The sequence below is a fragment of the Chrysemys picta genome, chromosome 5 (assembly GCF_011386835.1).
Source record: "Chrysemys picta bellii isolate R12L10 chromosome 5, ASM1138683v2, whole genome shotgun sequence".
Classification (NCBI taxonomy): domain Eukaryota; kingdom Metazoa; phylum Chordata; order Testudines; family Emydidae; genus Chrysemys; species Chrysemys picta.
Genome location: NC_088795.1, coordinates 97,527,113 through 97,544,602, shown reverse-complemented (window position 1 = coordinate 97,544,602; position 17,490 = coordinate 97,527,113). Strand labels below are relative to the sequence as shown.

At 39.7% G+C, this 17,490-nt stretch overlaps 1 protein-coding gene across 7 annotated transcripts in view; it reads right to left on the bottom strand.

Moving 5' to 3' along the window:
- The window catches only part of ATP8A1 (ATPase phospholipid transporting 8A1), a 267,308-nt gene that overhangs the window by 69,721 nt on the left and 180,097 nt on the right, over positions 1-17,490 (bottom strand). For 6 of the 7 annotated variants that reach the window (XM_042841789.2, XM_005300615.5, XM_008170556.4 and 3 more), the window contains 3 exons: positions 16,265-16,437; positions 6,711-6,894; positions 6,498-6,608 (listed from right to left, as the gene is read on the bottom strand). In XM_042841789.2, the coding sequence (XP_042697723.1) occupies positions 6,498-6,608; positions 6,711-6,894; positions 16,265-16,437 (468 nt within the window). The remainder of the gene's footprint in view (positions 1-6,497; positions 6,609-6,710; positions 6,895-16,264; positions 16,438-17,490) is intronic. The other variant, XM_042841790.2, reaches the window with a different exon arrangement.

Below are 17,490 nucleotides of genomic sequence, written 5' to 3'. Positions count from 1 at the left end.
CTGTGCCTGTTGCACCAGATCCACTCAGGATCTGCTTCTCTACCAAAGCACTGTTTTTTAAGAGATATCAGTCAACAATGAAAAGTAGAACTGCCCAGGGAAAACTTTAGCCAGAGTCTTATTTCAAAGATTTACTATTAAAAAATTATGAAAAGATACTGAACAAACTCTATTCAGAGAATTCAAATGGCATAAAACTTAAGGCTGTGGGAAATTTCACATCAACTGCCTCCTTAACTTTAGAGAAAAAACACAAAATTTTATGCCCGCATTTTAAATAAATTTTAGAATACAATTCCAACTCGGAAGTTATTTCCAGGTCCCTCTATAATGTAGGTGCTTTTATTCCTTAAACATGCTAAATCCATTTTAACTTTCAAATTAATATTGTTGTTTTCTTGTAAATTAAGCATTTTTAAGGTCATTTAAAACCCATAGAACCCTAATATTTATTTAGGTTTACAATAGAAGTATTAAGAAATTTTTTTAAATGACATGATCATCTTGTTTAGGCCTAGAATTTACCATTTTTCAAGGCAGGTAAATACCATATGTCCTTGAAGGAAAATCTTGAAGAAAATAATAAATTGGGCCAGATCATGGTCAAACCTCCAAGTGCAGTACAGATTATTCCTGGGGGAATTCTGTGCCAAAAAATTAAATTGTGCATCAAAACATTAAAAATTCTGCACACAATATTTTAAAATTCTGCATATTTTTTGTCAAAATAATGCAATATAATCCAGCTAGTTTCAATTATTTTGGTAATTTATTTAAACTACAATACAATGGATGGCGAATGGGAGTGGGGAGCATTGGAGGAAATCATCAAACCCCCTTTGTCTAATAGTAATATAGCTAGTATTGACCCTTTACTTCTAATTATTAGTCAACAAATATATGCAGCCATGTGCTAAGTGTTACATCATAGGCAACTGAAGAGCAAGTGAGGGCTGGGGACTCAAACTTACAATTTAGACTGGCTACTGATCATCTTCAAAAAGGCCAGTAGCGAACAGTTCATGGAGAACATTTTGATAGGAATTTTTTTCATTCCAAAAATTTAGATCAGTTCTAATCACTAAAGCACCATAAGCATTTATTAGGTCCTTTACAATTAGGCTCCTTTACACCACTCTAACAATGTAAAGGAGCCTTACAATTTTTACACTGATTTTATACTCCTGGGGGAATTCACTAAGCACAATGGGAAAAATTCACTAAGCAGGCAGGCTGCTACGTTCTCCTCTGTTAGAGGAAACAAAGCCTGCCCTACGCCTACCTCTTCAGAAATACCCAAAAGCCATGCCCCTCAATGCCGGGCGTACTGCAATAGCGAGCGAGATGGACAGAGTGTCTCTCTCTCTCACACACGACTGCCCAGCTCCCCTCCCCGGTGGTGATTTACGTCTCTACCAGATGCTCTGGGTGCCCAAACCGACCTGTCTGCACTGCCAGGGAGTGTGCGCATGACCGCTCTTGTGGCTTCCCTTTGCTTCCATCAGAAGTCATTTTTCTGCAGGTAAACAAAGAAATCTGCGGGGGCCATGAATTCTGCGCATGTGGAGTGACGCAGAATTCCCCCAGGAGTAAAATACATCAGACATCCTGTGGCCCCACAAGGTTCCAAAGCGCTGTTTTCATCAATGGATATAGATTGGGAAGGAAACCTGTTGAGGTGACTACCCAATCCTGCCTTCCCCTCCAGGTAGGGAGAGAAATCACAAATTCCATGATATATGGTGTTTGAGGAGACAGAATGTCTCTAAAGTCTGGATAGAAGGGGTAGAATCCTTTCCATCTGTAAGACAGGTGAGGAGACTAATTTGGACTCACAGTTTAGAGTGAATCCCCCAACAGCTCAAAAAAAGAGCTGCTTGCCAGAGAAAGGATAGGGCGATTAGTATTAAAATCGCCTTCATGTCAGATTGGGAAAAAAGGGCACACACACTGCTTGTGATCCCCACTACCAGCACTAAAACTCTATAGAGCCAAATTCATGTACTTACACGCATACACATTCTACAGGGCTTACTGCAGCTTTAGAAGGGGTAGAGGGCATAAAGACCCATGGAGAACTGTTTTGGGGATCGGGAACTCATTTTCATGGGAAGGCATGTTTTACTCTGATTAATGTGGGCAATGGAAGGGAGATTGTTCTTCAGGATATTGGTGTCTAAGAAATGTGGTCTAGAAAGAAGATTTAGACTGTCTGGATGTGTGAGGCAATGGAATCAGGAGACAAAGGTAAGCTCCAGGTATTGGCCTGAGTGAAAGGAAGGATGGTATGTTTAACTGATTTAGACAAGGGGGAAGTGGAGAGGGATTTGGGAGGAAAATAATGAGTTCAGTTATCATGATGTTCAGTATAAGTTTATGGACATATATGCAGGAGAAAATGTCAGAGAGATGGGCTAAGACAGTGGACTGGATGGAAGACAAGTCAGAAGTGGAGAGGTAGATTTGTGAATTATTGGTAGTTTGTGAAAGATCGTAGTTAAAAGCTGTGTGAATAGTTGAAGTGCAGAAAAAGAACAGGTTGGGTTCTAGGACATAGCATTGTGACTACATAATGCATCTTATAATGTATGTAATATAATGAAGCCCTTATAGAAAACCGTTTCAACTGCAACCCATTGGTGTAAGTAGGAAATTAAGATCGGGCTTCCAAACAAAATTTAATTTCTTATCTTTCTTCAATTTAAGCCAGAACCTTAGAATCTTTAACCCATTTTTTAGTTGGAATTTCTTTTGTCTCAGTTTAAAAGAAAAAGTTTCCATATACATCTTTTATAAAGTCATTATTTTAAAGCCGTTAATAAACATCAAAACAGGTGCTCCACATTAGCAGCCAACATGCAATGACTTAAAAAACTGGGACAAAATCCTGTACCCAGTAAAGTCAAAGGGAGTTTTGCCATTAACTTAAACTGAAACAGGATTTAGCCCCATGTTTTGAAATATAGAAGCATAAAATTGTGGTATAGCTTAGAAAAAATCTGAGCTGAGTTCTCAATCAGGTGTTAGGCCCCAATTCTGCATTAAGAACTGATAACATGAACACACAATGCTTATGAGAAGTCTGGTACTCTGCACTTGTTTAGGGATCCATGCAAGTGGACTGAATATAGACTCAAAGCCTTAAACCCTTACTCAGCAAACTACGTAAATATATGCCTAACTTTAATCACATTAGTAGAACCACTAAAGTTAATGGGGGTACTCACATGCTTAAGGGTAGGCACATGCTGGATTCCTATAAATAAGGGTTTAAGTGCTAATAAACCCTAACTGATGGATGGCAGTGTTGCTTTAAACTCGGATTCAGTAAGGCACTTAAGCATATGCTAAACTTTAAGCACATGAGTAAAACTATTCATGTTCAGCACACACTTAAGTAGTTTGCTAAATCAAGGCCGTTGTGAGACATTATTTTATATCACTGCACAAATGCCTACTATGAAACTTCATATTTAGATTAAGTTAAAATTACTATTCTATAACAATCTGTATTACTGAATAGTAACAAATACAAAGGCAGATTTTACTAGGTTATCTGTAAAACCCACAGCAACCAATAAAAACTTATTTTAAAGCAACTTTCAGACCTGCCTCTCATAGTATTATTTTTTAAGTTCCAAGAGGCGCAGAAGCAAGAGCTTCACATCTTCCTTATACAGCATTTCTCCATATTAAACAACAGCTTACAAGTAGTCATTGAGATCTCTGCTCCCACGCCCAATCAGTACAAAAAACTAAAAAGAGAGATTGAAGCCTAACAGTTGTCCTGGCTAGAGACATTCAGTGATGTATTTTTCTGTCTATTAATTCACAGTATTGACATTAGCCATTAACATCAGCAAAAGGTGTTTTACCTGGCAAAAGTTGGGTATATGGGAATTAATCTAATGATTATCCTGTCTCATGTATAGTTTCATTATGTATTTTTTAAAAATTACATATTATAACTAAAAATAAATATATAGTGTATTTCAAAGTTAGTTTTAAATATTCAACAAAAATACCTGTCATTGTTAAACAAAATATATATAAACAATGTATTTTCAAATTAAGACTTGAGAACTGCACATTTCTAATACAAATCAGCAACTAATTTTCTCCAGAGTAAGAAATATGATAAATAGAGCTCTGCACGGAAACAAAATTTGTATCCGCATCTGATCTGCGATCCGCAAACATGGTCCGCGATATCAAATAGATATCCGCAGATTTGCAGGGCTCTAAATATAAAATTTGGATCCGCATCCATCCACAAATCTGGTCTACAGATATCCGCATCCACTGATATAAAGTGGCTATCAGCAGATTTGTCGGTCTCTATACATAGAACTAATGTACCTATTAAGTTAAAATTTTCAAATTTTTATGCTTAAAGGTAGGCACCTAAATATATGTTCTGATTTTGATGAGGAGCAACCGCAAGTGCCAAAGAACCCTGAATGCTTCACTTTGCAAGTGTAACATTTTTAGCATATTTTATGTATGGAAAATTGTAGATAAGACTATTTAATTTTTTCCATTATAATTTTTCTTTCTGACCTTTTTTCAAAGCTCCTGAATTTTTCACTCTGTTCTTTTTGTTATATTTTCTTCTAAATAGAATACAAATCCAATTAAGTTTAAGGAAATGTTACAAAGTAAAATTATAAGATTAAAAATTCCCAACAGCGGCACTATTTGTGAGAAGCTCCATCAAAAAGATAAAGTTTTTGCTTTTTTTAAAAAAGCAGAAATTAAGGCAAATTTTCAAACCTAGAGGGTCAAATGTTAGGCATCTAATTTAAGTGGTCTGATTTTTGCAGGTGATAACCATCTGTAGTTCTTACTAAATAAGGAATTTTATTTAAAAAAATGTAATCCCACTCAACACTTTATTAAAATAGTATTAATTTGTATTTTATGTATGTAAGAAAAATAACCCAAACAAACTGGCCATGCTTTGGAATGGACAAACTTGTTTTTCCTAATTTTGAACCCACACAAACATTGTGAATTCAGAAGTTTGAATCAAATATAAACATCACTGGGTTTCTATTTCATTTAAGGGAAAAATGTGATGAAAGGTGCAGAAAGAGAAACAATGAAAAACAAAGAAAGGTTGTGGAAAAAGGAGGAGGGGGAGTGTGACGTTGTGCAGACTATATGGTTTTATAAAAACATGGTAATAAGTGAATATAATATAACTGGGATATGCTTCATGCAAAAGGTCTCTTGTAAGGTATCATTACGCATTTTATTTTTATTTTGCTTGGTGACTTGGCATTTTATTTTATTTTGCTTGGTGACTTACTTTGTTCTGTCTGTTACTACTTGGAACCACTTAAATCCTACTGTCTGTATTTAATAAAATCACTTTTTATTTAGTAATTTACTCAGAGTATGTATTAATACTTGGGGGAGCAAACAACTGTGCATATCTCTCTATCAGTGTTATAGAGGGCGAACAATTTATGAGTTTACTCTGCATAAGCTTTATGCAGGGTAAAACGGATTTATTTGGGTTTAGAGCCCATTGGGAGTTGGGCATCTAAGTGCTAAAGACAAGCACACGTCTGTGAGCTGTTTTCAGGTAAACTTGCAGCTTTGGGACAAGTGATTCAGACCCTGGGTCTGTGTCTGGAGCCAGACGGGAGTGTCTGGCTCAGCAAGACAGGGTGCTGGAGTCCTGAGCTGGCAGGGAAAACAGAAGCAGGGGTAGTCTTTTGCACATTAGGTGGCAGCTCCCAAGGGGGTTTCTGTGATCCAACCCGTCACAGGGAGAGACAGAAATTCTAATTAAAAAATTCTCTCTACAATAATCCATACAAGAATTATGTTAAAAGAATGCTTGGGTTGCAAAGCTAAGCACTGTAAAGTCATGAAATGCCAAATTTAAAGTTGCACATGAAAGTGCAAATATCCTTAACAATATGTGTATGTATTATCATTAGAGCTCAGTGGGAAACATTTTTCCCATCTTGCAAAAGTTGTTGAGATTTTTGAAATTCTCCCGTTCTCCATCAGGATGAAACAGAGCATTTGGAATTTTTCATGAAAAACGAGAGAGAGAGATAGGATATGTCTACATTTCAAGCTGGGGGTGTAATTTCCAGCTCGAGTAGACGTTCCCACGCTAGATCTGAGCTAGCATGCTAAAAATAGAAATCCTGCATGCACAAGTAGTGGTGGTTGGAAGGGCTAGCCACCCCAAGTACATATGTAGCATCTTAGATGGGTATGTACTTGACGTGGCTAATGTCTTCACTACCATAACTACACTCTGTTTTTAGCACATTAGCTTGATCACAGCAAGTGTGGGTATATCTCAAGTTGGAACTTATACCTCCAGTTCGAAGTGTAAATGTACTACTAGAGAGGCAGACCCCAGAAAAGTCAACAGCTTGGTAGATAGGTAGTCTCTTGGGGCACAGACCACTATACCTCAAATACCAAATAAAGAGTTTGAAAAGCTAATATTGGATATACTGTACCATTACCTCAATAATATAAAGGACTATATTCTTGTAGAAACAGTACAAGATGCATTTAGCTATTCTGCTGTAGTTCCAAGCACCATGAACCAACAACAAGTTCGTCAGATATCTGAACTGCAAACAATGAAAAAATATGTTTAAAAACATGTACATTGATCAGTATTACATGATATAAAAGTATTCTGTTTTAACATGTTTGACAGCATAATGATTTACCTGTGCTATGGAGTAATCCGAAGAATTAGCTGCCTGTAGCCCTTCATTTCCACTAATACCAACGCCAACATGTGCTGTCTGTATCATACTAACATCATTTGCTCCATCACCAATTGCCAGTGTTACTACTTTAACCTGTTTTTTTACCATTTCTACTACTTCAGATTTCTGAAGAGGAGACACCCTTTGGAAAAACAAACAAACAAACAAACCCTGAACATGGAAATTCTGAATGCACATTATGTTAAAATATTTTTTTGTTCTGCTAAAGGGCAACAAAATAGATTAAAGACAGTATCTATCATTGAAATTCTCTTTTTACCTCCCTCAAAGACACATTCACAGGATTTTTCAGCAAGGTTAGAGTAGGACTGGGTTTCCCATACATATGCCAAACATCATTAAAATACCTATTATGAAATGCAGAAATCTGCATTAATATAGCATTAAGGCTGTATAATTAAAATATTAAAAAGTCAGAAAATGTAAAAGGGAAAGTCCCAACAGCAGTGTTAACTTTCCATTGTATATTTTATATTTGTTTTAGATATGTTTTATATTTTATTTATATATTTTAGTGTGTTTATTTTTACAAACAAATAGTAATATAATAAAATCACACATTAAAATAGAAAAACAGGAATAGACAAATAGTAAAAGTGGGCAACATTGCTGAGCTAACAGATGTTGGAATCTTAATTTTACAAAAAAGTCAAGGAATGAAAATTTTAACTATGCAACTACACTGTTTTACTCTTTATTGCACTGCTCTTGCAATTGCTGGCCTCCTCCCGCAGAACAAATTTTTGTACTGAGCCAGGAGTCCTACTGTTTTCTGCTGAGCTTTATAATGGGAACCTGCCAGGAAAGCGTGACGTTTACCCGCTCTTCTCTTTTGGCTGACATACTCGCTATGAGGAAAGATGTCTTCTGACATAGGTGAGGCATGGAGCTGGTGTCCATTGGCTCAAACAGAGGGCCCATGAAAGCAGCCAACACAATGCTATAATGATGAATCCTTCATTGGAGAAAGACAAACAACACCTTTTTAAAAAAAACCTAGAAAATCTTCCCTAAGTGGAGGGTGAATTCCTGAGATTGCTGCAAAATGGACTCCCAGGAAACTCAGAAAAAAGACATGACAATTTGAGATATACCAGGTACTCTAAAATGTCCTGAATCCTAGTTTCTGAGGAAGGTATACCACGGAGAGTAGACCACATTGAAAATTGCTTCCAGTTAGCTAAATAAGCAGATCTAATGGGTTGCTTTCTGCTATTAAGAACATCCTCTGAACTGCCACTGAGAAGTCTTTCTCTGCCTGATCTAGCCACTCAACAACCATACTGTATGGTACCAACTGTTCAAGACTGGATGCAATAACTGCCCATGTTATTGGGACAGTAGGTTTGGAAGAGGAGGCCAAGGCCCTGGAGGCTAAATCAAGAGGCTGTGAAGATCTGAGAACCAGCATTGTCTCAACCATGCTGGAGCTATAAGAATTATCTTGGCGTGGTCTCGCTACTAGAATATCCCAATCTCAGAGTGATTAGGACCCATTTGTCCATTGTTATAGATTCCCAAGCAGTGAGGAAATGGGATAATCCTCCCCCCAGAATGGTCGGGGGACAAGGTGGTAGGAAAATCACCAATGACTGTACTGCTGTCATTGAAAGAGAATGCAAATGGGCTGCTTTCCATGGCTGAGTTTGCGATTTTGTGTTTCTCTTTTGAGAATATGGTTGCCTTGATGTGTGGAAAGGCTGCCTATAATACTATACTATACTATAATTGAAGTTGTTGAGATACGTATTGGGGGCTGGAGTATAGATCCTAATGAGCATTGTTAGAGTCTTTAAAAGAATGTAAGATCTCATTGCTTTTATCCAAAAACAAGTAACAACCATCAGAAGTCAGGTTTCAGAGTAGCAGCCGTGTTAGTCTGTATCCGCAAAAAGAAGAACAGGAGTACTTGTGGCACCTTAGAGACTAACAAATTTATTAGAGCATAAGCTTTCGTGGACTACAGCCCACTTCTTCGGATGCATATAGAATGGAACATATATTGAGGAGATATATATACACACATACAGAGAGCATAAACAGGTGGGAGTTGTCTTACCAACTCTGAGAGGCCAATTAATTAAGAGAAAAAAAAAAAAACTTTTGAAGTGATAATCAAGCTAGCCCAGCACAGACAGTTTGATAAGAAGTGTGAGAATACTTAGAATATTGGTGTGAAGCCCTCTACACCAATATTCCACACAAAGATGGACTACAAGCTATCAGGAACAGTATCCCTGATAATGTCACAGCTAACCTGGTGGCTGAACTTTGTGATTTTGTCCTCACCCACAACTATTTCACATTTGGGGACAATATATACCTTCAAGTCAGCGGCACTGCTATGGGTACCCGCATGGCCCCACAATATGCCAACATTTTTATGGCTGACTTAGAACAACGCTTCCTTAGCTCTCGTCCCCTAACGCCCCTACTCTACTTGCGCTACATTGATGACATCTTCATCATCTGGACTCATGGAAAAGAAGCCCTTGAGGAATTTCACCATGATTTCAATAATTTCCATCCCACCATCAACCTCAGCCTAGATCAATCCACACAAGCGGTCCATTTCCTGGACACTACTGTGCTAATAAGCGATGGTCACATAAATACCACCCTCTACCGGAAACCTACTGACCGCTACACTTACCTACATGCCTCCAGCTTCCATCCAGGACACACCACACGATCCATTGTCTACAGCCAAGCTCTAAGATATAACCGCATTTGCTCCAATCCCTCAGATAGAGACAAGCACCTACAAGATCTCTATCAAGCATTCTTAAAACTACAATACCCACCTGCTGAAGTGAAAAAACAGATTGACAGAGCCAGACGAGTACCCAGAAGTCACCTCCTACAAGACAGGCCCAACAAAGAAAATAACAGAACACCACTAGCTGTCACCTCAGCCCCCAACTAAAACCTCTCCAGCGCATCATCAGAGATCTACAACCTATCCTGAAAGATGATCCTTTACTCTCACAAATCTTGGGAGACAGACCTGTCCTCGCTTACAGACAACCCCCCAACCTAAAGCAAATACTCACCAGCAACCACACATCACTGAACAAAACCACTAACCCAGGAACCTATCCTTGTAACAAACCCCGATGCCAACTCTGTCCACATATCTATTCAAGTGACATCATCATAGGACCTAATCACATCAGCCATACCATCAGGGGCTCGTTCACCTGCACATCTACCAATGTGATATATGCCATCATGTGCCAGCAATGCCCCTCTGCCATGTACATTGGCCAAACCGGACAGTCTCTACGCAAAAGAATTAATGGACACAAATCTGACATCAGGAATCAAAATACTCAAAAACCAGTGGGAGAACACTTTAACCTGTCTGGTCATTCAGTGACAGACCTGCGGGTGGCTATATTACAACAGAAAAACTTCAAAAACAGAGTCCAATGAGAGACTGCTGAGCTAGAATTGATATGCAAACTAGACACAATCAACTCCGGTTTGAATAAGGACTGGGAATGGCTGAGCCATTACAAACATTGAATCTATCTCCCCTTGTAAGTATTCTCACACTTCTTATCAAACTGTCTGTGCTGGGCTAGCTTGATTATCACTTCAAAAGTTTTTTTTTTTCTCTTAATTAATTGGCCTCTCAGAGTTGGTAAGACAACTCCCACCTGTTTATGCTCTCTGTATGTGTGTATATATATCTCCTCAATATATGTTCCATTCTATATGCATCCGAAGAAGTGGGCTGTAGTCCACGAAAGCTTATGCTCTAATAAATTTGTTAGTCTCTAAGGTGCCATAAGTACTCCTAACCATCAGAAGGAAAGTCTTTAATAGTTGTTGAACGTCTGTAGCTATGCCCGAGTTCTGTATCCCGGGAAGCTCGCCTCATTGTCATTGCAGAGGCCATCAAGCGTTAGGTACATCACAACAGCCCTTCTTGCCTTGGAATCTATGAATCCAGCAGATTGGACTGGTGTCAGCCACCCCAGGAAAGCCTTAAATGCCTCTCTTGCCTCCTCTCTAGTAGCTTTTCAGTTAATTTGGATATTGCATCCCAGTTTACAAAGTCCTATTTAACTATCAGTGCTTGCTGATTTGCTACATGCAACTGTAGAGAGAATGCGGAATAATTATTTTTTCCCAAATAAGCCAAGCCTCTTGGTCTCTTTTTCTTTATTTAAATCTCCCTTGATGCAATCTCTCCTTAGTGGCCGTCAACACTAAGCAACTTGGGGCAGGATGGGAATTAAAACCCTCAAAGCCTTGCATAGGGACAAAATAGCGTTTATCCATGCGCTTAGCTGTAGAGGTTAGAAAGGCTGGTATATGCCATAAGGTCTTTGCCAGTTCTAGAAGAGCTACACTAATAGGGAGGGGCAAAAGCCTGGAAAATGTCTAAAAGCTTGTGTTTTGTTGTACAAGCTTAGTTTGTATACCCAAAGACGCAGCCGTTCTTCTCAGAAGCTCCTGATGAGACTTAAAATCAAGTGTCTGGGATCATTAAGTCATGGGTGAGGAGGAACACAGGTTCAGATGAATCGTCTTGCAATAAAATTGGTTCCTAAGGCAATGGTTCCTCCTGCAGCATGGACTGCTTTGGGGGAAGAGTATCTTTTCGTACTTCCAACACAAGTGGCTCTGGAAGGTTTGTCACCATGCATTCAGGTGATCTTCTCCTAGTCTGAAGTGATGATCATGACCTTGGGGAATAGGAGACACACCAGATACACAATGGCCATTGAAGGAAAGTGTAAGGCATGGGGAGTCAGTAAGAGCTGGGCCACGGTGATCTGTCCCTGCTGTATGATCAGTCCCACTCTAGAGATCAATGCTCCCCTTCTGGAGGTAATCTGGAAAATTTGCTAGACCATCTGTGTCAAGGGAGGGACAGCAAATAACTAGGAGAACGAACCAGACTGCGAGCGGTCAGTAAGCATTGGGGAGTGCAACACCTATTGGGGCTACTAGGCAACCTGATAACCTCTTTACAATGGGCGAAAGATCTAACCTCAGTACCAAGGCATGTATGGTAATTGGTACCATAAAGGTTTCACGAGACATTGATGGCACAGCATCCTGAGATGGTTCTGGGAAAGAACTTGTAGTCGGTATGGTGGTAGAAACTGGAGTTTTTACCCAAGCCAATAATTGTCCCAGTACCAACATTCAGTGCCAATGTAGTGCCCAAGACTGAATGGCATCTGAAAACTGTACTGGTGCCAACACAGTGTGCACCAGTACCAAAAATGGTACTGGAGAAGGAGCTGAGCCCTTATTATACTTCTTAGCTGATACTGGTGTCAGTACCACTAACAATCTCTACATCAGAGCTGAGGATATTGAAGACGCCCATACTGAAGGAGGTGCCAATAAAGCAATGGATTCACGAACCACAGGAGAGTCTGGGACAAAGAGGCAAGGCAAATCCTTTTCTGACTCATAAGCTCATGGAGTTGTCAGTACAAGAAATGTTGCTGCTGTAACAGTGTCCACTGGTACTGGACTAAATGGTCATCGTGCAGACAGTACCAGAATCAAGGGTACTGTACTGACATCCTCCTCCTGCAGTACTGGGGAGATGTGGGCTGATGGTCCAGCTCAATCCGGTGTACCTGCTGAATCCTGCTGGTGTCCTGAGTCCTTTTTCAAAGTTTTCTTTGACTTTAAGTCACCTTGGTCTGTTTTTTGTGTCATTTTCTGGGGAGGCCCTGGAGAACACTAACCTCTTTTTCTCCAAGGAGAAGAGGCCAAGTCCAGGGGTCTGTCTGAGACAACCGCAGCTACATTTGCAGTCTGTGCACAGGAAGCAGGGTGATCGCTAGATGGGCCCAGAGCCAAGCAAGTCTCATCGCCTGCATCATGAGGTGGTGTTTGAGGTGTAGGTCTCCTGAAACCTGCATTTTTTTTCTGAACGAGTGGCAGATATTGGACCTCTCCTTAATGTACCCTTCACCCAGGTACAAAAGGCAGCGAGGCATGCAGGTCACTATTTGGAAAAGACACTTCGTACAACAGGCAGTGCTTAAAGCCTCTTGAGTGCTGCATACAAAAGAGGTTTAGCACTGAAAACTAACTACAGTATTAAAACACACTTTAAAATATAAATGAAAACTTAACTAACAGGTGCTAACTGTTAACAGATAAGGAGAAAATTAAATTAGCTATCTGCACAGACGAAAAACTGTGAGGTAAATCACATGGGGAGCTCTGACTCAGGCCATGGGCAGTGAGAAGAAAACAAGGGGGGTTGGGCAGCACCACCCTCATATAGCTTTGGGGGAAGCCACAAGGAAATACAAGGTGCATGGACTGCTGCAAAAGGTACTGCTTCAGAAAACTCACCGGCTCCAATATGGTGAGCATGCGCACATCTGAGTGGAATACATGTGTGAACCTTTTCTTTCTTAGAGTGCCTCTGTGTATTCCTACTCACGGGCAGTTGGTGAGAAGTATGGCCCAGGTGGAACATGGGCTGAATGAATGGCTGAGCCATTACAAACATTGAATCTATCTCCCCTTGTAAGTATGCTCACACTTCTTATCAAACTGTCTGTACTGGGCTATCTTGATTATCACTTCAAAAGTTTTTTTTCTCTTAATTAATTGGCCTCTCAGAGTTGGTAAGACAACTCCCACCTGTTTATGTGTATGTGTGTATATATATCTCCTCAATATATGTTCCATTCTATATGCATCCGAAGAAGTGGGCTGTAGTCCACGAAAGCTTATGCTCTAATAAATTTGTTAGTCTCTAAGGTGCCACAAGTACTCCTGTTCTTCTTTTTGCGGATACAGACTAACACGGCTGCTACTCTGAAACCTGTATAAAGACAGTAGCACCATTTCAGAAATCTAGCACTGAAGTGAAATGCTATGTTTAAACAACTGCATCTCCTTATATAATACCAGGCATCAAAAGTTCAGTACCATGATGGGGCTCCTGCAACGCTAAAGGACACAGTTTACTAAAGTATCTGGAAGCTCAAGGTCCAGGGGCTCCGTCCCGATTAGGATTGCAATGTTGAGAGGCTCTCCAAAAAGAATTATTCTTATTTATACGGAAAAAATGATATCTTTATGGCTGTTAAGGAGAATCTGGGAAGGACAGATCCCCTCTCTTTCAACAAAAATTTAGTAAATCAAGTAAAATTGGTGAATTAGGGCAGTGGAGGCACAATGTTATTTATATTAGTTAATTTACAAGAGTAAAAGGTGGTGTTTAATGATGGTTTTAAAAAAAAGGAACCAGCTACTAAAAGTGAAATAAAGTTTTTATGATTGCATGCATTAGCCAAGTTCTTTGCCAACACAAACTGCTGGTATTAATAAAATGTTCCCTCAGCTCAACTGGAAGCATGCCTCACAGCCAAGTCTAGAGAGTCTGCTTGTCCTGCCATGGAAAAGATTGATATAGAAGGTTAAAACAGGCTCCTTTTTACAGAAGTATGACAGATGATTCATAGTCTAGTTTCACAGAGGAAAAATTTTCCTTGCTGCCTCAGCATAGATACTTCCTTCTTGTATTATTCCTTTTTTTCTCTTTCAAGCCCTTTCAGAAAAAGATGAAACGGGATAAAATTCTTTACATGGAAGAACCAAACTTTTTAATATAAATCAGAACGTAATTAAAAATAACTGAAAAAATAATTAAAATAAAATACCCTCCTGCACGTTGCTCACTCTTTATTTTCAGGGATTTTAGACATATTTTACATTTTGCTCTAGATCCCAACTGATACCTCTAGCCCTCCAGTCCCAGTAATCTAAATTCTTATTATTTGGTGGATACCACCAAATGATCTATTCTGTTACTCTGGTGATTCACATAATGTCTAGCATTCCTAACAAAATGCCCACGCGAATCACAGGATGAATATTTTATACTTTTTTTATCCCTCATCTCCTGGAGTTCCTGCTCTTGGGTGTAATATTCCTAATAAAGCTGCAGATGCTACTCAAACATCTACGTTCATATTCAGGGCTGGCTCCAGCTTTTTTGCCGCCCCAAGTGGCGAAGAAAAAAAAGAAGAAAAAGAAAAACACGACTGAAGGTCCCGCCGCCGAATTGCCACCGCAGACCCGGACATGCCATCCCAATAAAGGACGGAGTGCCATCCCTTTCTATTGGCCGCCCCAGGCACCTGCTTCCATTAATGGTGCTTGGAGTCAGCCCTGCTCATATTACTTCCAATCTTTGTATTCCTGGATTTAAGACCATTAGGAAAATATTATGAAAATACCTTTTTCTGATTAAAAAAAGATTCAGGGATGAAAATATACAAACTTCCATTTTATTCCTGGTGAATCTCAGGATTATTTACAGTAATAACTCTTATCCTTTTTCAGCTACATGATGTTAAATATTTCATCAGAAAGCAAGAAGATCAATTGATCTTAGATGACTTAAATGTATTAAACTCAAACACTGAAACTGGTAACACTGACACTTTTTTATTGTTATAGGGTAGCTGCCAGCAAATATGCTTTTGATCTATGGGCAACTACAGGCCTCAGTGGAGGTGACGGGAGTACCAGACACCTTTCATTCAGCCTAAAGAAGGGAACAATTAAATACTTCTTTATTGATAGCTGATATAATGGAATCTACCACCCAAGTCACGGACCAGCAAGTCCAGGCTGGAGGAGAAACTGAACCATAGGGGCCATAGGGTTTCCATGGCACCGATAGCAAACACTGGGACTGGCTGGATTGCATTTCTGTGCATAAGAATCAGGAAGTAACCTGGAAAGCCAGAGAAAGCCCAAGAAGCAATGGTAGTATGGCCGTTGGAGGAAGCCAAGAGAGAAAGCTGTTCTTATCTCTCAGTTGATGCTTTGATGCTTCTTTGATCTTGAACAAGTCCCCTTGTTATGGTGGGCTACCAATCTGAACAGACTGATGTCCATGATCAAGAGAATGGGCTTTGATTGTGAAGAAAAGGTCTTAATAGAACGTGTATTTCCTTTGCACTTTTTGTTGGGTATGAGTCCAGGCTTATAGGAAAAGTCTTAGAAGCTATCTCATATGCATTTTTGTCTATGAAGTGATCTCTATACAAGGCCCAGGAGCTGGAGTTAAAGGTGGATCGATAACCCTATGGAGATCAGTGCCTGAATCTTGTTGACCCTATCCTAACCCTATGGAGATCAGTGCCTGAATCTTGTTGACCCTATCCTATGTTGGGTAAACACTGGCTGTTTTGAGCCAGATCCTGGACTCCTGTTTTGCTTGTCAATTCCGCCGTGTTGTGGTATGGACTACAATATCCTCTTCCATTGCACGATCACATAATATTATACAAACAACAAATTATAATATATGATTTACTTCTACAAAATCTGTATGGACTTTGACCTTTTATATTCTCTTTTCTCAAATGTTGTTAAACTAGCTAGCTAGCTATATATTCAATAAGACTGGTGCCAGAAACAAGTCTATTCCTGGATAGTATTTTATATTCAGAAAGAAAAAAAGTTCACACCTCAAACCTTACCTGCAACAAATAACAGCTTTACATGACAAAGCCAAATCCAGGAAATACTGTCTTACTCCAAATGTCAAGGCATACTTCAGTGTTTTACCATCAATTATAAGAGCAAAGTCATTTTCCTTCCTCAAAGCATCACCAAGAGTACTGCAATGACGACTAAGGGTCTCTCTTGTTCCCTGTTACACAACAAAATATACATGTTAATTATCTTTATTTCTATTTGTTGCTCCATTCAAAATAAGTTGTACTTTTTAATGCAGTAGTAAAGAGCAATTGATACTGTATTTCTACCACTAAACTTATACTGTACTTAATCTGTTGTCTGGCTATACTGAAAGGAGGACAGGAGACACTTGATATGGATTTAATCAGGCCGCAACTTTATTATTAGATGTCTGGGACTGCCCGACAGATAAAAGCATATAGTGCAGGCAACTCCATGTTTATTCAAATAACTATCCAGGGCTTCCACCAATGCCCATTCATTTTCCATTCAGGTCCCCAAGCTAACCCATGGCTTGGACCCAAACATCCATCCCCACTCATAGGAGGGTTAAGATAGGCTATAGAAATGGGGGTTGGCTCCCTACTGTATCAATCATAGGAGCCCCGAAGCCCCTTCATTCTGTTCCTTTAACCAGCACCCCCTTTTAAGTCCTTTATGAGGTCATTTATCTAGTCACTGGATGCCTTCCTTATGGAGTACCTGCATTGGATATCCACTCCACACTTACAAAATAAGTTGAGACATATAGCCTACAACCTTTTCTCCTCACCATAATGAGTCCTCCCTGACACCTCCTGTGGGGAAGGTGAAAAAAACCTCACTCCACCGAAGCCAATATGGGAAAAGGAGAAAAATTCCTTCCTCCCTCCCTCCCTAAAAAGGAGTGACTAGTGCAATGCCCACAGCAGGTCCTAACCCAACCTGATATTCGCACCTCTACGGGAGGGAGGGTGGGTGCCACCTTGCCTGTTGCATGGAGAAAGGGCTTCCAATACCCAGGGCTGGCACCTTTAAAGCCTTACATTTCCCAGGGGTGAGTCAGTGCCACAAAGCTGATCACTACCCACCTTTTTGCATCAGTTTCTGACCTCCTTCCTTCCCCCTCTGCCATAAAGCACTGCTGTCTTCCTTCGGCAAACCTGGACAATGTTCCCCCCACTTCAGGTGTGGTGTGGTCATTATGTATTTTTGCAGTTTTTGGAAAAAATTGTGATTACATCAA